Source organism: Jatropha curcas, chromosome 6 (genome assembly GCF_041381405.1).
Source record: "Jatropha curcas cultivar XTBG-Jc1 chromosome 6, XTBG_Jcur_1.0, whole genome shotgun sequence".
NCBI lineage: Eukaryota > Viridiplantae > Streptophyta > Magnoliopsida > Malpighiales > Euphorbiaceae > Jatropha > Jatropha curcas.
Genome location: NC_143156.1, coordinates 6,420,700 through 6,442,898, shown reverse-complemented (window position 1 = coordinate 6,442,898; position 22,199 = coordinate 6,420,700). Strand labels below are relative to the sequence as shown.

Genomic DNA, 22,199 nt, shown 5'->3' with positions numbered 1-22,199 from the left:
AAAAAAAAAATGTAATTGCTAATATTGAGAATGATACAATATTAGAAAATTCATAACTTCAAAGGCATAATATCTAATCACTTGCAAAGTTTGGTGCGACAAGATTTTTTCCGTGAAGCACGTGAGTATATTTATACATTGGCTAAACCATTTTTAATACCTCAAATTTTAAGAATTTTTACAATTGCACTCTAAAATGAATTTAACCCCTAGATACTCCAATTCCAAACCGGTCAAAGTTGATATTTGGAAAAATAATAAATATGGGACCTACACAAATTAGCTAACCCAACATGGTGTGCTTTAATCATGCTGGACTTTAATTATAGTGTGTTGTCGTAATCATAATCATATTTGGCTTTAATTACGGTGTGTTATCGTAATCATATTGCTGATATTTTAATTTGGCGAAATACATAATTTAATCTCTGAACTGTAAAAAAATAATATTGTGATACTCTAAACTCTGAAATCGTTTGTTAACATCTTAAATTCAATTTTTTTATAATAATTTGCAACTCCTTACATTAGAAACAGTAATATTTAAGATTTTTAATTTTCATACATCAAATATTGATTTTTTATGTGATTTATACAATTATTGAAATAATATTTAGATTTTTTAACTTTTCAATTGGTGTTTTCATCAATTTAATTTTACAGTGTTCAACGGATCAAATAAAATATTTAACAGATCTAAATTTTAGAGAAAGAAGGAGGCAATAAAAAAGATTGTTCTTTTGAATAGAATCTAACTATTGATTTGGTAAATAAAGCCGCGCTTATAACCTTGTAATTGCTTAATTTTATACGAAATCTATAGCCTTTTTTTCTCTTGTAGTTTTTCAAATATGAACACCAATAGTGTTAGGTTGAAGAATTAGATATAGCTAGAAATCATAAACTTCTAATAGAGTTTTTTCAACCAAATAAGGTTAAAAATTCATATACGTTTGTTTTTGTCTTAATTGGGCAATATATCATTACAAATTTTTTAAAAATATAATTTTCTTATCAACCAATAATAAGTTTAAAATATTTTTGAAAATTAAAGATAATAATTAATAAAATTATTTTCATCATTAATTTATTATTTAAATAATCATCAAAGACAATTTGTATTCATTATTAGTTGAAAACTAAATACATAAAATATTATAGACAATAAGAAACTTTTTTTTTTTTTTTGATTTACACTAAGTAATATCTACATCTAAATCTATACTATATATAAAAATGGGAATAAGAGGGAATAATGAGATTTTCTATATCACCATTAATAAAATTTAAAATGTTCCGGTAATGATGGCCAATTAAAAAATTAAAGTTTATTAATTGATTGCATATAATTTATAAAAATTAATTTTAGGCCAATCATGTACAGTTTGGTTATTTTCTACTTATGTGAAGAGTGAGAGGTTTCGAGTTTGAGTCCTCCCGACTACAAGTGTTTTCATCAATTTGATTATTATGTAGTCTACAGTGTTCTTTTGACCCATTAGAGGCCCTAATGAATAAAAAAAATTAATTTTTTAAATAAATAGATATAAATAATTAAACATTTCAAAATTTTAAGCTTTATCTTTACTAAATTTATTTTGTAATGAATATATATGATAATGAGATATTTGAAAATTTTTTATATTTTATTTATTAAATAGTTAATTCTTTTTAGGAAATATGCAAAAAAATAAAGAAAATATATTTTTTTTCTTTGTATGGTATGATTGGATATTTAAAAAAAAAATTCAAATAGAATATATATAATATTTATTTAGGAGAGAGATAAAAAAGAAGAAAAAATTGTGTTCTTTTTATTAATGTTTTTGTTCTTTGTGTTTGTAAGATTTGATTGGATATATTTTTTTAAAAGTAAATTTTCAAATATAATTTACTTAATTAGATCTGTAATGGTAAACGGTTGAAAATTTTAATTTTTAAAAAATAATATTTTATTGATATATTTATATATTTATATACATTGAAACTTTTTTTGTTAGGTGAGTTACCAATTTGATTATTGTATAACCCTCAATATTATTTCTGCCCATTAGGCCTCCTAATGAATCGAAAAAATAATTTTTTAAATATATATATAGATATTTTAAGTTTTATATTTACTAAATTTATTTTTAATGAATATATATGAAATTGAGATATTTGAAAATTTTTTATATTTTATTTATTAAACATTTAATCTTTTAGGATATAAATTAAAAAAAAGAAAGAAAATATATATTTTTTATTAATATTCTTTTTCTTTATGTTTATATGACATGATTGGATTTTTAAAAAAAATAATTTTTCAAATAGAATATATATAATATTCTATTTAGGAGAGAGATAAAAAAAGAAGAAAAAGTACATTTTTTTTTATTAATATTTTTGCTCGTTATAGTTTGTCATATTAGATTGCATATATTTTGTAACAAGTAAATTTTCAAATAGAATTTACATAATTAAATATGGATTGGTAAACAATTAAAATTTTAATTTAAAAAAAAATATTTTGTTGAGATATTTATATATCTATATATATTGAAACTTTTTTTTTTGTAGGTGAGTTTTAGAGTTTTATTCTTAATAATAATTTTTTATTTTCTTTTTTTTTTGTTACTGAAAAATTTGTAACTATTATCATTTTAATTTAGTAAGAGATTTATATCTCCCTTACAATAAATGGATGGACTATTGATACTTAAACATTTTTAATTTTTTTAATATTTTTTCTAAACATTTTTAATTTTTTTAATATTTTTTCTCTTATATCCTAAATATGTTTAACTTGAAAGAAAATAGTGTTTAAAAAACTGAAAAAAAAAAATTAAAACTATATATTTCTGTTTAGATTGCTTTTTGGCGTTTCAAGAATTTGTATGTATATGCATGTATTCTTTTCTCTAATACACTGAGTAAGTAATACTGCCACTATAGTAAAAGTGAATCAATTCAGATTATCTTTTCATTTCTTTTCTTTTACCTAATAGTAAAAATAGTTTATTATTATTCTTTATTATAGTTGTATATATATATTGATTTGGAGTTGAGGGCAAAGGGGATTAGAGATTGAGTAATGACTTAATTTTCTTTTTAAGTACCTATTAGGATTTTAAAAATCTGCATTTTATAAATTATGGCCTAAAGAATTAGGCATAAGGATTGGGTTGAACCTTATTCTAAGATTACTCATTATATAAAAATAGAATTACATAATAAGTAGAATTGTAAGTAGTTTATACGGTAAAATATAATAGAAATTAACCATTTGTATTTATTTTAATCTAAACAAAACTTATGATTTAATATTATATAAGTAAAAAATGAGTATACAACAAACATAGTCAACGGGCAACGCGCGTCATACAAAAAACTAGTATATAATAAAGGTAAGAATTATTAGTATTGTATATTTTATCTTTAAATAATTTACTCATTTATAATTTTACAATTCATTATTTTGAGTAAAAATTAATATTTTATCCATTTAATATTTTTTTTGAGAAATTATCCATGTAATATCTCAATTAAAGTTCTTAATGTGAATATATATAAAATAAAAGTCTTTTATGGTGAATCTATTAGATATATAATAATTCTCAAATGAAAATAGACAATTTATATAAACCAATTTTTATTAATTTTTTATCTTTGAAATTTTAATTTGAATCAATTTAGACAAAAAAAATCATAAAAATATAAATTTATATTAGATATTATTTTTCTTGAATTTAAATAACGTATCAAATATTATTAAGTTATTGATTACAGTAATAAAAGAATAATCAAACATTATTTTAAAAATATTATTAGTAGAGCCTTATATAAGTTTATAATATCAATCTTTAATTTGCTTAAAAAATTTATTATCGATATTTAATAATTAATATTTAATGGATAGTTATTTATTATAAATACATATAACGGTAAATATTATGTATATACGTGAACTACTAAAATTTTAAAATAATTTTCACATTTTGAGAGCAGATATATAGCATTTATTGATTAATCAGATTAAAAAAATAAAAAGTTATGCAAAAAAATCAAATTAAAGAAGAAAATTAGCCATAATAATTTTTTTATATATAAATCAATAGTACATCAATTTTATATATTATAAACTTAACTTTCAAATTATTTATAATTATGCATTCAAAAAATGCAATGGAAACTCATATTAAGTATTATTTATATAAATTAAAAAATTTAAATCAATAACTATTTAAATTATAGAAAAATGTAATTAAAGAATAATAAAAGGGTTACGTGGGAAGATAATATTGGACATGAATATAATTAAATAATTATAAAATGATTAAATGGATACAATACTATTATCGCAGGAATTTAATCAGAGAATAATATAAGGATTAAAAAAAATTACAGAATTTTGTTAAAAAAATTATAGAATTTAATTAATTATGTATGTATTTTAATATTTATAGTTATAGATATTTTACATTATTTTATTGCTCTTACTCTTATAACTTAAATAAATTTAGATAATTTTAATACTATAACATTAAGTACACAACACCTATCACGAAAGCCTTACAAATTAATTTAGGAGTCCGCATCTCTTTTTACCAATAAACGATTACCGCCAACTATGCCAAATTACTGTTACTGTAATAACTTTTCACGCTATAATTAATCATATGAGTATTCTAAGGGCAGAAATGTGAAAACACTATACTTTCAGATTGCTGTATTTTTATTTCTGCCAATAAGATTGTTGGCTCAAGGGTCAATTTTATCTTGAGATTTTGATGATTATACAAAACAAATAAATTTAATATTCTTGTATGTGCTAATATTATTTTATGCAGAAATTATTGTTGAAAATTATTGAAGAAATGAAGTTCCTACATCCCAAGATTTTTATTTGAAGACCATGAAGATTAATGAAGATATTTTCTATTGGTTAGTATTATAATAAGTCTTAGGAAATTATTGTAGGATAGAGAGTAAATGATATTATAAGCACAAATCTATTTTATCTCTCTCAAAATTGTTTTGAAATGTTTTTGAATAAATTTATAGCCAAAATCTTTACTCTTCACGTTTTCCTATCTAAAATATCTTTGGAGTAAATATTCTTGGTAGCTATTAAATGAAATTCTGCAAAAAGTATTTTCTGATCTAAAAAGCAGTTTCTAATTTAATACAGCTGTTGTTTCTGATACAGCTGGCTGTTTCTGATATTAATGCTACACTGTTTTCTAAACTGAACCTTTCATCTCCAAACCTTGCATGTGTGAATATTAAATGTGGTCTAACAGCCCTTTTAATTGCAACCCATGCATTGCCTCGTTAGTTTAAAAACATCAGAAACTTTATTTGGGGTTTTTGCAAAAGAGTATGAGTTCATTGTTCATAGTTTAAATCTCTCAAAGCTCTCTCTTCAATCCCCCTATTTCTTTTCGTCTCTTTGCTTCAAGAAAAATTTTTAAGAGAAAAGAAAATTTATTAACAACATTTTCTGAAGAACAGTTCTGATATTTAAATCTGTTTTCTAAATTCGTTTTCTGTTCTTCTGTGCTTATATTTGCATTTCTCTCTGTCTATATAGATTTTGTAATCTGTTGTAAACAGACTCTTTATTTGAAAAACTTTTGTGTAATAGCTTAGGTGAAAAGCTATGGTGTTATAGGTTATCAAACGACCTTCTCCTTGTGTGAGATTCTAATGTCTTGATTTGAGTTTCTGATCTCTGCAAAATCAGAAAGGGTTGAGGTTAACTAGAACCTTTGGAAAATCTAGTGGGATAAAGGTTAGATCTAGGTGTTGATATATTTCCTTGTATTGTTGGTTTGTCTCTTACCCTTGAAAAGAGATAATATAGTGGAGGATCTCAAGATGCGTCTTGGGGAGTGGATGTAGGCGAGTTAGTGCCGAACCACTATAAATTTCTGTGTTTATCTTCTTTTACTTTCTGAAGTTCTGTTTGATTATATTCTATTTACGCAACTATTAATCTGTTTAGAAATGCGATGTTGTTAATGAGTTTCTGATTCTAATCGTGAATAAGCTTTATCTCTGTGGAACATTAGAACTTTGGATTTCTGTATTGTGATTATACCAAGTTCTAATCTGTCCTTCTATATTTAGTATAATTCACAATATGAATTATAATCAGTTTTCTAATCTTGCTTAAGCTTTGTGAAGCTGTTCTAATCGCAATAGCTGTTCTTCACAGAGTCTTTCTAAACTTGTTTAAGCTTTGTGAAGCTGTTCTAATCGCAATAGCTGTTCTTCACAGAGTCTTTCTAAACTTGTTTATGCTTTGTGAAGCAGTTCTAAATCCAATAATTGTTCTTCACAGAGTCTTTCTAATCTTGTAATAAACTTTGTGAGGAAGTTCTAAACTTGATAACTAACTCTCACAAATGCTTTCTAATTCCGCTGCAATAGAATTCTGATTTTTGTTTTTAAAAGTTAAATTTTTAGAAAACCCAATTCACCCCTCTTGGGTTGTGCCATACATAAATGGGACCCACAAAGATGTCGTACAGTTCAATAATTTTCTGATACGCACAAGCTTATCTGGTTGTTAGTCTTCTTTTTCAATAATTCAATCAACAAACGAACCAATGAATGACCAGTCCTAATCAGCATTTAATGGTAAATTGTGTAATCATTAATCTTTTTTTATCTTATATTACTCCAGTCCATAATATTGATCGCATTTAAAAATAATTTAGTTCAAAATATTTATTATATTTATGGTTTAAAAAATAATAAATATTGTTTTTATATATAATCAATAATTATTATATTAATTTAATGATTTTTTTAGATAATTAATATTAAATTAAGAGTAATATAATCAATTTATTCAATAATTTATTATAACTTAAATAAATTTAATAATTTTTTAAGGAAAAAAATGCTAAACTCCCATTTTTATTAAGCAATGTAATTATATACTAAATTTTATAAAATAAGCTAAGTAATTATAATTTTAAAAATGAAAATAAAAAGTTTTTGGTTAGAACTAGACCGGAATCGACATGCCGGTTCCGGCCAATTCAAGTTTAGAATTTAGCATTCACATGGATTTTAATTGATCCTTAAACCACCGGTTCCGGTTCAAAATTTTGAACCAATGATTTCGATCCGCTTTCAATTTGTCTACAATACAATTCAGTTCCAGTTGGATTTTGATTAAAACAGAACCAGCTATGTTTAAGTTTTTTTTGTTACCAAATATTATAAAAAATGAGGTTTTAAAAAACTATAGTTGGACGGAGCCATAGATCAAAAGTCAAAAAAAAGATAAAAAGGTAGTTATTATAAAATATTCATTTTCCAACTCAGTAATATGTAATTTTTAATTTCTTCTCCATCGCATGCATCCACGTCAACTTGATGTGTCTCTACATACAACTTTGAAATATTTTAATTAAAAAAAAGAAAAAGAATAAAAGAAATTCAGAATTTCATCCATTACAATTATATTATATTTTAATTATATAAATAAGTATATTTGTGAAGTTGCTCAATATTATATTCATCAAGTTGCTCAATAAGTATGTATTATTATACTCCAACATAAACAGAAGGGAAACATGAAAATTCACATCAGATCCTAAAACACCAAAAACTAAAAACACAGAGAAAAGCCATTGCAGGCTTTCACATCAGATCTTAAAAAACCACCCATTTATTATTTGACGATAAAAACTAAACTCAGAAGAAACACAAAGAAGAGCCATTGAGTGAATTAACATACAAAGAGCTAGCTAGAAGCTTAGTTGTGATAACGTATGGCATAAACTGTCTGTAAGAAAGTGAGAATTAAAATTGCAGTGGCAGCGAAAAAAGCAATAGTAGAGCAAGGAGTATTGAAAATATCTCTTAATAACATTGCTCGCCATTGAGGCCACCGAGATTTATAATATGCATTGACTTCGTCAGAAATTTTTCTGTAAGGATAATTTTCAATATGAGCATAATCGTATAGTCTGTTGAAGAAACTAGATACCTCCTCTGCACTCAAGTAGAAATTTACTATTCATTTTTCTCTGAGATACTCAACATCTTCGCTTGACTTGATAAGATTGTCAAGAAATGCAAAATAACCTGTGATCTTAGCTCTTAGACTCTTGTCACATTGCTCATATACAACAAGGTTGCGAATTAAAGATTCTGCATTTTCTAGAACTAGTAATGGTGGAACAGTCAATATCCCATTTCTGAATGTGATCTTCACTAGTGCCTCCGTTTCTCCGACGGCGAAGTCAATACCAGCTTTCAAAAGGTCAGTCACACAAGGGATTGCCAAGAAACCTCGATTAGCATCTTCACTTCTAGAAAGAATCAGATTTCGCTGGAGATCAAGTAAATGCTTATATTCCATTGTTGCGTTTACTTCAATACCTGTCGTTCTCAAAGCATTTTAAAGGGTCGAGAAACTTTCGGGGTCATTTTAGTTTTAATAATGATTGAACAAACCAAATGTTTACCCCTTACTTACAATTCCGGCCCATTCTTTTTCAGTAACATAATCATGCTGTCCCTTCAAAAGAAAAATAACATAATCATTGAAGCTTTAATTATGGTGCGTTGTGATAATCACAGCGCTGAGATTTCGAATCCGTGAAATATATAATTTAATACCGTTATATTAACATTAAATAATCTACGTAATCCATTAAAATTAATTAATTCATATTAATTATTTTTAAAATTAATCTAAATATCTTTTTGATGTAAGGATCAAAGAGCAAAAATTTGAATTGGCTATTATATGATTGATATAGGTGGCGACAATAATGATTTATTTTATATGATTAATGGTAATATTAATATATTTGTTGAAACAATAATATATAATAGCTTTCTGCCAACAAGATGTCAGACAGTCCAATAATTTTCTGATATGCACAAAGCTTTAATTAATGGTAAATTCATGGCTAAAATCATGGATTACTTTAATTAATTCTTTCGATTTATTATTATTATTATTATTATTATTTAATGGTAAATTGTGTAATCATGAATCAATTTTTATCTTATATTTTATTAAGTTGATTTTCTTTTTTCTAGTTCCATCAAAGCAGATAAACATGTAATTACGGAATAAAAAGTAATTGTTATAATTTAATTTTTTTTATTAACCTAATTCGTAAAGATTAAAATATTACTACTAAAATTAATATTAAGGTCATGCATGCATATGATTAATTAATCTTTAACCATTAAATAAAAAAATAAAAGAAAGAAAGAAAGAAATGTGAAATTTGCTTATTACTTCTAAAGCCAAGACTTAATCACATCGTTTATTCTAAAACATGGAATTGTAATATCAAAAACAAACCAATCAAACCTTTAATTCTAAAACATAGAACAATAATTTCAAAAACAACATAGATCCTTACATACCACAAGCTACACACAAATACTACTAAATAACCTATAAAATAAGACCAGAATTACTAAATTTGTCTTTAATTATTTGGTCAAGTCGCTTTGCCATATCAGGTGTTAAATAATTCTCCCAATCACCAATCTTACCCTTTCTAAAGAATTTATTATTTTCAATTTTAGCAACGATTAAATCGCCAACCTTGTTGCTCTTATTCACCTCCAAATTGCTCAAGCTTTCAAAACTACAAAAATTAACTATGTTTTGTACAATACCTTGTCTTTCTTCTTCTATAGAGAAAGGGCACCCCATGAACTCTGCTATTCTCTTCACATAGAACAACGTATCATTCTGTAAATCTTCATATTTTAAAAACAATATTTTCTCAGGATTTTCCAAGCTTGCTTTCCAATATCCTAAAATATTGTCCCAAAAAGGCCCATAACGAGATAACCCAGTACAAAACTCATCAAATGCCTCTTCCAATGACAGAAAGTGCTTACTAATGAAGTGCCATAGCGAGACAAACACATCTTTAGGATCTCTACACAGATAAATTATTTTACATGTAGAGCACTTCACAATTGATTTAGGTAAGGAAGCATAAGGAACATGAGTAGACAACAATGGATTTTGAGAGTCTCTTTGACGACCCTTACAATATAAAAACTCTATAAGAGGCACAACATCATGTGGCATATTTGTGAGTAATGGGTTTGTCGAAGAACCATCAGAATGTTGGCTTCTTCTGAAAATTGTAAAGCACAGTGCCTTAAGCCAAGTTGTGCCAGATTTTGGAAGAGTACAAATGATAATATCAGTAGGTTGAGGTACAAAATATTTTTGAGCTAGAATTATACCTTCAAGGATATTTGGGTGGCACCAAAAGTCTTGGTATTTGTGTAACTTTTGAGAAAGTTGCCAACTAGTTTCTTTGGGAAGGTCTATCTGTTGACATTCAATTAAGGCTTTTGAAAACTCTTCCAAATTTGAAACATTCCTAGCTTTCAAAGATGACGAAGGCTCCATGGAAGAAGTGTAATATTTAGATAGTTGATAGTGATATATTAATGGAGTGTATCAAATAATGCATATATAAAGCCTGTTGGTAGGTTAAGTGTGGGGTCCAAATTGGTTCATAACATGATGATTATTTAACAAAATCACTTTAAAAATTGAAATGTTTAATAATTTTTTATGGAAGAGGCCACCGACATTACTTTGAAAGGTTAAAAAAGATCAAATAATAGAATATAAATGGCTATATTGGTATTGAGTAGCTTATAAATCACTAGTAATAACAAGAAAGATGGAGTTCTATTTTCAGAAAGACATTTTAATATTTTATATATGTGGGTATAATTTCTGTATATTACATATATAGGTATAGATATCCATGATTTTTTATAAATTTTACCAATGTTTTGAGAAAGTGCAATTGTAAATTTATAGATTTGTCCTAATAAAATCATATCCCTTGCATGTGAACCATTATCTTTACCCATAAAATCTTATCCCTTGCATATATATTTAAAAAAAAAAATTTTATATTAAGATGCAGTTTGTTTCTCTAAAATAACTTAGAGGAAAAGAATTTAAAATATCTTTAAAGAGAAAAAGAATTAGTTACACTTGTAAAATTGTAGCTAACGTTCCACCACTAGTAATCAAGAGGAAAAGAATTTAAAATATCTTTAAAGAGAAAAAGAATTAGTTACACTTGTAAAATTGTAGCTAACGTTCCACCACCAGTGATCAATGGTTTTTGTATATCCATTGAAAAGCTGGTTACATCAGAACTGTCATTCTTAAGATTATAGTTTAACTAGTCAAATGAATATCCTTAATTTATATGGTGTCACATTGTTTATTCTTTTCATAGAGAACATGTTTCATGTTTCCAAAATGATGTAGATCTGTATGTGTCACTAGCACATGCCCTTTACCTCTTCAAATCTTATCTGAATAAGATCGATAAAATATGCTCCATTATGTATATTATAATAACAATAATAATAATTTTTCTGAATATAACCTAATCCGAATTGGTTCCGCCTAATAAACCTTAATAATTTTTTTGTGTTCAGTAATATATATATATATATTTTGAGTATTGAGGGAAAGAGATTTAAACCTCTCATTTTTCACCATAGAAGAAAATCTATAAATTGGTAGTTTTCATTTCCTGAGCGCTTTCCCTCTTGTTCTTCAACTTACTACTTTACTTAATTTAGATGGAAGATTGAAAGGATCTGTTTCTTTTGTAGGTTTCAATTTTGATTCATCAATGCAAATTTTGATTCACCAAGTTTGAGTTCTTCTCATCTTTTTTAGTACTCTTTTGTTTATTTGTAAATTTCTATCTTTAATTAGGAATCATAATTTAGTATGATGTGTTAGGAATGTGTAATTATTATGTGATTTGAGCCTAGTTTGAAAATACTAGACTCGATATTTTCAATTAAGGCTTTTGATTGATAAATTTTTTGCTTCTTTATTAGTTTTTAGCTTGAACTTTTTGGCAATACAAATTATGGCAACTAAGTTTCATAATTTGGGTGTTAGTATAATTTTTAATGGACATTACTATGTTGATCTCAGTTTTTTAAATACAGTAACATCTCTGAACTTGTTTCTGTTTTCTTTTGTTTTTTTTTTTAGTTTTGTTAAAAAGATGTTGCTCACAGGTTAACTCGAGCTACTCATTCTATGTAGGTCTTGGAGAGTGGATCTCTACCCCACCTTCTTTTATTATTGCTACTTTATTTTCTGATTCCCATTAATAATACTTAACACAGTCCAAAAAAAAAAAAAAAAAAAAAAAAAAGAAAAGAAATATGCATATGCAAGTTCTTATTTCAACTTCAAGATTTAATCACACCATTTATTCTGAAACATAAAATTTGTAATGAACAAACAACTCACACCATTAATTCTAAACACAGAAGAATAATTTTAGAAACAATCCATGCTAATACACTGGAAGCTGTTAAACAGCTTAAAAAGTAATGCCGGAACCGTTGAATTTGTCTTTAGTTATCTGATCAAGTCGTTTTACCATCTCGGGAGTTAAATAATTCTTCCAATCACCTACCTTACCCTTTCTAAAGAACGCATTATTTTCAAATTTAGAAGGAAATGCAGTGCCAATCTTATCACTCTTATTCACCTCCAAATTGCTCAAGCTTTCAAAACTACACAAATTAACTATGTTTTGCACAATACCTTGTCTTTCTTCTTCTGCAGTGAAAGGGTAACCCATGAACTCTGCTATTCTCTTCACATAGAACAACGTATCATGCTGTAAATCTTCATATTTTAAAAACAATATTTTCTCAGGATGTTCCAAGCTTGCTTTCCAATATCCTAAAATATTGTCCCAATATGGTCCATAAGCAGATAATCCAATACAAAACTTATCAAATGCCTCTTGCAATGGAATAGCATCAATATCCAATTGCCTACATACAAAGTGCCACTGCGAGATAAACACATCTTTAGGATCCCTACACATATAAATTACTTTACATGTAGAGCACTTGATAATTGATTTGGGCAAGGAAGCATAAGGAACATGAGTGGACAACAATGGAGTTCTAGAGTCTCTTTGACGACCCATACAATATAAAAACTCTAGAACAGGCACAATATCATGTGGCATTTTTTTGAGCAAAGGGTTTATTTTAGAACCATCAGAATATTGGCTTCTTGCAAAAATTGCAAAGCATAGTGCCTTAAGCCAGGTTGTGCCAGATTTTGGAAGGGTACAGAGGATAATATCAGTAGGTTGAGGTGTAAAGCATTTTTGAGCTAGCATTACACCTTCAAGGAAATTTGGGTAGCACCAAAATTCTTGGTATTTGTGTAAATTTAAAGGAAGTTTCCAACTAATTTCTTTGGGAAGGTTTGAGATGATCTTCTGACATTCAATTACGGTTTCTGGAAGCTCTTCCAAATTTGAAAGATTCATAGTTTTCAAAAGGTGATGAAGGCTCCATATATGAAATGATGCATATTTAAAGCCAGTCAGTTTTTGTTGATAGATAAAGCGTGTGATCCAAATTGATCCATGACATGATGATACTTTTGTATGCTTGAAATAATTTTTAAGCTTTTTTTTTCGGAATGAATTTTTAAAGCCTTTTTTTTATTTATTGAAATGTGACCTTGAAGTTAAAGACAAAACACATACATGTGCCAAATTGATTCAGATTCAATACATAAATTCATTCCTAAATTTTATAACTTAATACTATGGTACTCTAAAATTTGTGAATGACTTACTATATACTTGAATTTATTAATTTTTAATAATATTATTTAGAAATTTTGGTACCATTGCATACTTTTTCACATTAACAGCAATAATTTTTAAAGTTTTTAGCTTTTATGTGAGTATTGATTTGGTATAACTTTTGAAATGATAAATTTCACAAATTTCAACTATTTAATCGGTGTTTAAGAAATTTAATTTTGTAAATTAAAGTGTTTAATAAAATGTGTAATTTTGTTGGATGACTAACGTATTTAATAAGTGTAATTTTATAAATTAAATTGTTTATTGGATCAAAATAATAATTAAGAGTACCACTAAATTAAAATAATAAAATTGAGTGAATTTTTTTTCAACAATTCTTGGTATTTTCCCCTTTTTTTTTTTTTTTTAAGGAGCCACCGACACGTAATAAGTTAAAAATGATCAAAATAATAGAAATCATTGGCTATGTAGGTTTTAGTGTTGATCCGGCAAGATATGACAAGGAAGGTCGAGTTTTATTTAGAGTTAGTTCATAGCTTCTTTTAACTTGTTACAATAAATTTAAAACATTAATTTAATGCGATGAGAATTTAACAAAAAAAAGGGAAAAAAGAAAACATCTATTTATAAATATTTAGATCAAAAGAAGTTCAAGAACTTACATAAGTCAAACATTTTTTATTGTAAAAGTCCAATTTCAGAAATGTAGGATCAAATACTCAATTCATTTAAGTAGAACTAAGCCGATTTAAAATTAATTGTTGATTTGCATTAAACTATAGTACATAACCAGTACCATTTATCAAATTTTATTAATTTTTATTGGACTTTTTAACTCTATATTTTAAATATTCAACTCGGACGTATTATATTTTAATTTTTAATTAAATCGGTGAGATTAACCGGATTCTCAAAATGCTAAATATTGATTGGGACTTTTGATCTCATTTTCATTTGGATTTGTTCAAGTAATTAAAGGCGGAATTATTATTTTGTATTTGGAATTTGTTGACACGTGGAAATTTTGGATAGAATCCAGTTCTGGCCTGTTTGTTTATTTTCCAATTTTGTCCCCTTTCTTTATGTAAAGCCGTGTTCTGGCCCAATGTAAATTTTTTTTTTTCCTTTTTTTCTGTTGTAGTTTTTCAAATATGAACACCAATAGTGGTAGGTTGAAGAATTAGATATAGCTAGAAACGAGTATATAACCCAACACCATGCGCCGTTTAATTATCAGAAATTGTATATTTATAAATATAATTTTAAAATTGTGTCACGATATAATAGAATATAACATTTTATAATAAAATTTATGTATAATACTTCATGTTTGTTGATTTTTTATATAATAATTTAACTTATAGACAATATTATGAATATTATATTGACATTACCATGTACATGTAATTATATAAGAAATCATAAACTTCTAATAGAGTTTTTTCAACCAAATAAGGTTAAAAATCCATATACATTCGTTTTTGTTTTAATTGGGCAATATTTCATTATAAATTTTTTAAAAATATAATTTTCTTGTCGACCTATAATAAGTTTAAAATATTTTTAAAAAATAAAGATAATAATTAATAAAATTATTCTCATCATTAATTTATTATTTAAATAATCATCAAAGACAATTTATATTCATTATTAGTTGAAAAATAAATACATAAAATATTATAGACAATAAGAAACTTTTTTTTTTAATTTATACTAAGTAATATCTACATCTAAATCTATACTATATATAACAGTAAGAATGGGAGGGAATAATGAAATTTTCTATATCATCTTTAATGAAATTTAAAATGTTCTAAAATATCTGTAATAATGACCAATTAAAAAATTATAGTTTATTAATTGATTGAATATAATTTATAAAAAGTAATTTTAATCCAATTATATGCGGTTTGATTATCTTCTCATTTATGTGAATAGTGAAAGGTCTCGAGTTTGAGTCCTCTGGATCATAAGTATTTTCACCAATTTGATTATTGTGTAGCCTACAGTATTATTTTAGCCCATCAGGCTCCTAATGAATCAAAAAAATTATTTTTTAAATAAATACATATAAATAATTAAACATTTCAAAATTTTAAGTTTTATCTTTACTAAATTTATTTTTTAATGAATATATATGATAATGAGATATTTGAAATTTTTTATATTTTATTTATTAAATATTTAATTCTTTTTAGGAAATATATAAAAAAAGAAAGAAAATATATTTTTTTCTTTGTATGATATGATTGGATTTTTAAAAATAAATAAATTTTCAAATATAATATATATAATATTTTTTAGGAGAGAGATAAAAAAGAAAAGATGTATATTATTTTTATTAATGTTTTTGTTCTTTATGTTTATAAGATTTGATTGGATATATTTTTTAAAAAATAAATTTTCAAATAGAATTTACATAATTAGATCTGTAATGGTAAACATTTGAAAATTTTAATTTTAAAAAAATAATGTTTTATTGATATATTTATATATCTATATACATTGAAAGTTTTTTGTTAGGTGAATTACCAATTTGATTGTTGTGTAGCCCGCAGTATTATTTCAGCTTATCAGTCCTCCTAATGGATAAAAATATAATTTTTAAATAAATACATATAAATATATAATTAAGCATTTCAAAATTTTAAGTCTTATATTTCCTAAATTTATTTTTAATGAATATATATGATATTGAGACCTTCGAAAATTCTATATTTTATTTATTAAATATTTAATTCCTTAGGAAATAGATAAGAAAAGAAAGAAAATTTATATTTTTTATTAATATTTTTTTCCTTTATGTTTGTATGATATGATTGGATATGTCTTTTAAAAAATAAATTTTCAAATAGAATATATATAATATTTTATTTAGGAGAGAGATAAAAAAAAAGAAGAAAAAGTATATTATTTTTATTAATATTTTTGTTCTTTATAGTTTGTCATATTTGATTGCATATATTTTGTAACAAGTAAATTTTCAAATAGAATTTACATAATTAAATATGGGATGGTAAACAATTAAAATTTTAATTTAAAGAAATATAATATTTTATTGACATATTTATATATCTATTTATATTCAAACATTTTTTTCCATATATAAATCATTAATGAGAGAAGATATATGACATTTATTGATTAATTCAGATTCAAAAAATAAAAAATTATGCAAACAAATCAAATTAAAGAAGAAAATTAATCATTAATAATTTTTTTATATAAATCAATGGTACATCAATTTTATATATTATAGAATTAACTTTGAAATTATTTATAATTATGCATTCAAAAAATGCAATGGAAACTCATATTAAGTATTATTTATATAATTAAAAAATTTAAATAAATAACTTTAAGTTATAGCAAAAATGTAATTAAAGAATAATAAAAAAGTTAAGTGAGAAGATAATATTGGACAAAAATATAATTAAATAATTATAAAATGATTAAATGGATACAATACTATTATCGCAGGAATTTAATCAGAGAAAAACATAAGGATTAAAAAAATTACAGAATTTTGTTAAAAAAAATTATAGAATTTAATTAATTATGTATTTATTTTAATATTTATAGTTCTAAATATTTATTTTATTGCTCTTACTCTGATAACTTAAATATATTTAGATAATTTTAATACTATAACATTATGTACACAACACCTGTCACGAAAGCCTTGCAAATTAATTTAGGAGTCTGCATCTCTTTTTACCAATAAACTATTACCGCCAACTATGCCAAATTACTGTTACTGTAATAACTTTTCACGCTATAATTAATGATATTAGTATTCTAAGGGCAGAAATGTGAAAACACTATACTTTCAGATGGCGGCTGTATTTATTTCTGCAAACAAGATGTCGTTGGCTTATCCGGTTGTTTGTCTTTTTTTTTCAATAATTCAATCAACAAACAAGCATTCTTGTTTTGTAGCCAATAAAGGAACCAATGACAAGTCCTGATCAGCATTTAATGGTAGATTGAGTAATCTTTAATTAACTTTTATTTTAAAAAATAATATATTCTAAAACACTTAAATTTAACTTAAAAATTAAGTTAAAAAATTCAACTGAGTAATTCAATTTAATCCATTTAATTTTATAAAATATTGAATTTTTTAATATAGAAAATCATTTTATTAGATTTATTATTAATTTAATTTAATTTTGATTGAATAAACCAAATGTTGACCCTTTACTTACAATTCCGGCCCATTCTTTTCATGTGAAGTCGTGTTTTTCAGCAACATAATCATGTTGGGCTTTAATTATAGTGCGATGTGATAATCACAGTGCTGAGATTTCGATGCGGTGAAATACATAATTTAATCCCTAAATTAACTAAAAAAAGTAATATTATCTATGAATTCTGAACTCTGAGATTTTTGATAACATTTTAAATTTTATTCTTTTTAATATGTCATGTCTCCTCACATTAAAAATAATAATATTTAAAATTTTTACTTTTTATATATAAAACATTGATTCTTTTGAAATAATAATTTTTAAATTGTTAACTATTTAATACATATTTTAATCAATATAATTCATGAATTAATTAAAATATTTAATGGATTAAATAAAATATTTAATAGATTTAATTTCTATAAAAAAAGAGTAAATAAAAGAATCTAACTAATAATTTAGTAAATGAGTAGACTGACAGCCATGTACAAAAAAAATTAAGCATTTTCCATTAATTTTTTAATTGATGTGACAAGTATTTATTATGAAAAAGAAATAGTAATAAATACAAAAATTTATTATTGTACTTTTTATAAAAAGTTTTGTGGCACTTCAAAATTCGATGACATTTCACAGTAATTTTAATGGTTTTTAAATTTTATATTTAAAATATTAAATGAATGTTTTTAATTTTGCATAATTTTCGGAATAATAATTTTTTATATTTTTTATTATTTAAAATATTTTTAATCCATTTAATTATATAAATTAAATTATTTAATAAAATGATTTTATAAATCTCAGTATTTATTATTTATAAATTTATAAGTTGAATTGAATTGTTTAATTGAGATTAATTGTAAATTTATAAATTTGGCCCAATAAAATATTTTCCGTTGCATGTGAACCTTGCCCCACCAAGTGCAAACATATCGGTGGTCTCTATAAATTATTAAAATTGTGTTTCCAGATTGGAGAGAATCGAAGCCAACGACACTTAGCTAAATGGCTCCCACTTAAAATCTGAGACTCAAAAGAGGACCTGCCCTGCCCATATTGAATTTAGAATTTAAAAAACAAAAATTAGAAAATTTCATTAAAAGAAATCATAATACAAATATGAAATACATGTGTTATCCCGTAAGTTTCTATATTTTCACACAATGGATGTAATTATAAACCATTTATAAAAATAATAAAAAATTTTAACTTGAATTTAGGGTTTCAATTGATTTGACATTGTATATGTGTCATTCTGTAAAACACGGTCTATTTGATGACAATTTATAATTTTTATTCGACTTTATAGTCTTTCAACAAGTTAAATTTAATAAACTTCAAAATTTTCCACCTACTTCAAAAGAAATCTGCATCTCAATTTACATTACCGTCTAAATAATAAAGTAACGCAGGTAAAACCACTATGAAAGTGGCTAACAACCACAAAAAAGATCAATTAAAATTCAAAATAAATAAATCTAAGAATATAATCCAAAACATATTAAAACAAATAGATTTAATATATTTACTCAAAATCTATATCAAAGATTATATATTTGAGAATTATTCAAGAAAACACAGAAATAAAACAAAAATAAAACTAATAAAAAATAATTAGAGGTATAGGCACCGACAGCCGCCCAAAAGAGGCGAAAAAGAATTTTGGGAGTTAATTTAATTTTATACTCCATTCATCCAATAAAATTATATCAGCTTAATTTTAGTATTTTTACGCTTATTAATTAAAAAAAATTAATATTACTAAGACATAGTTTTTGCTTAAAATACCTTTATATTAACATTAAATATTCTATGTAATCCATTAAAATTAATTAATTCATATTAATTATTTTTAAAATTAATCTAAATATTTTTTTGATGTAAGGATCAAAGAGCAAAGTTATTGAATTGGCTATCATATGGTTGATATAGGTGGCGACAATAATGATTTATTTTATATGATTACTGGTAATATTAATATAATTGTTGAAACAATAATATATAATAGCTTTCTGCCAACAAGATGTCAGACAGTCCAATAATTTTCTGATATGCACAAACTTTAATTAATGGTAAATTCATGGCTAAAATCATGGATTACTTTAATTAATTCTTTCAATTTATTATTTTCATTATTATTATTTAATGGTAAATTGTGTAATCATAATCAATTTTTATCTTATATTTTATTAAGTTGATTTTCTTTTCGTAGTTCCATCAAAGACAGATAAACATGTAATTAAGGGATAAAAAGTAATTGTTATAATTTAATTTTCTTTTATTAACCTAATTCGTAAAGATTAAAATATTACCACTAAAATTAATATTAAGGTCATGCATGCATATGATTAATTAATCTTTAACCATTAAATAAAAAAAATCAAAGAAAGAAAGAAAGAAAGAAATATGAAATTTGCTTATTACTTCTAACTCCAAGTCTTAATCACATCGTTTATTCTAAAACATGGAATTGTAATATCAAAAACAAACCAATCAGACCTTTAATTCTAAAACATAGAACAATAATTTGAAAGACAGCACAGATCCTTACATTCCACAAGCTACACACAAATAATACTAAATAACCTATAAAATAAGATCAGAATCACTAAATTTATCTTTAGTTATTTGGTCAAGTCGCTTTGCCATATCGGGTGTTAAATAATTTTCCCAGTCACCAATCTTGCCCTTTCTAAAGAATGCATTATTTTCAACTTTAAGAAGAATTTCATTGCTAATCTTGTTACTCTTGTTCACCTGCAAATTGCTCAAGCTTTCAAAACTGCAAAAATTAACTATTTTTTGTACTATACCTTGTCTTTCTTCTTCTACAGAGAAAGGGCACCCCATGAACTCTGCTATTCTCTTCACATAGAACAACGTATTATTCTGTAAATCTTCATATTTTAAAAACAATATTTTCTCAGGATCTTCCAAGCTTGCTTTCCAATATCCTAAAATATTGTCCCAAAAAGGTCCATAACCAGAAAACCCAGTACAAAACTTATCAAATGCCTCTTCCCATGACATAACATCAGTATCCAAGTGCTTACTGATGAAGTGCCATAGCGAGACAAACACATCTTTAGGATCTCTACACATATAAATTATTTTACATGTAGGGCACTTCACAATTGATTTAGGCAAGGAAGCATAAGGAACATGAGTAGACAACAATGGATTTTGAGAGTCTCTTTGACGACCCTTACAGTATAAAAACTCTATAAGAGGCACAATATCATGTGGCATATTTGTGAGTAATGGGTTTATCGAAGAACCATCAGAATGTTGGCTTCTTCTGAAAATTGTAAAGCATAGTGCCTTAAGCCAAGTTGTGCCAGATTTTGGAAGAGTACAAATGATAATATCAGTAGGTTGAGGTATAAAATATTTTTGAGCTAGAATTATACCTTCAAGGAAATTTGGGTAGCACCAAAAGTCTTGGTATTTGTGTAAATTTTGAGAAAGTTGCCAACTAGTTTCTTTGGGAAGGTCTGAGATGATCTGTTGACATTCAATTAAGGCTTTTGAAAGCTCTTCCGAATTTGAAACATTCGTGGCTTTCAAAGGTGACGAAGGCTCCATGGAAGAAGTGTAATATTTAGATAGGTGATATATATATATATATATATATATATATTATTGGGGTGTATCAAATAATGCATATCAATCAGGTAAAGTGGGTTCCGGAACTTAAGGGTCGTTTATTTGGAATGAGCATATTATATATGGTGAAATATATCAAATTAAATTTAATTAATTTAGGTTGATTCGGTTTTAGTTTTAATAAAAAAATCATTTTTTTTATTTCAATCGGATTTTTATTAGACAATTTGAAAATTTTAAAAATTTTAAGAACCAAATTAATTTAGCTAAAAAATTATGTTAAATAAATTTAACTGAATTATTGAATTCAGTTCGGTTTAAATTTATAAATAGTTCAATTTTCATGATATAAAAATTCAATTTATTAGATTTATTACTAATTTAATTTGATTTAACAAACCAAATGTTGATACTTTACAAACAATTTTAAGTTTTTGTTATTGAAATGTGACCGAAGACATCACACAGTTTGTGTGCTCAATTGATTTAGATGGAGCATGTAAATTCAACTTTCAATTTATAAATTTTAGTAAGATCGCACAATTTTCCACATTAACAATAATAATTTTATGATTTTTAATTTTTATTTGTGGAATATCGATTGGATATATATTTAGTATAATTTTTTTGAATTTTAATTATTTAATAGGTGTTTAATTAATTTAATTTTATAAGTTAAATTATTTAACAAATCATTTTGAAAATTGAAATGTTTAATAATTTTTTATAGAAGGGGCCACCGACAGTACTTTGAAAAGTTAAAAAAGATCAAATA

General features: G+C 24.9%; 1 protein-coding gene and 3 pseudogenes across 1 annotated transcript; all 4 read right to left on the bottom strand.

Annotated features, from left to right (window-relative positions):
• Positions 1–7,650: 7,650 nt before the first annotated feature.
• LOC119370353 (putative UPF0481 protein At3g02645) lies at positions 7,651–8,401 on the bottom strand (annotated as a pseudogene).
• An 828-nt stretch (positions 8,402–9,229) lies between these two features.
• Positions 9,230–10,445, bottom strand: LOC149495432 (flavonol sulfotransferase-like pseudogene; annotated as a pseudogene).
• A 1,751-nt stretch (positions 10,446–12,196) lies between these two features.
• On the bottom strand, positions 12,197–13,437 carry LOC105650872 (flavonol sulfotransferase-like). Its single transcript, XM_089722241.1, has one exon. It carries the CDS (start codon positions 13,338–13,340, stop codon positions 12,369–12,371), a length of 972 nt encoding a protein of 323 aa, XP_089578367.1. The 5' UTR covers positions 13,341–13,437; the 3' UTR covers positions 12,197–12,368.
• A 6,788-nt stretch (positions 13,438–20,225) lies between these two features.
• Positions 20,226–21,405, bottom strand: LOC149495431 (flavonol sulfotransferase-like pseudogene; annotated as a pseudogene).
• Positions 21,406–22,199: the final 794 nt, after the last annotated feature.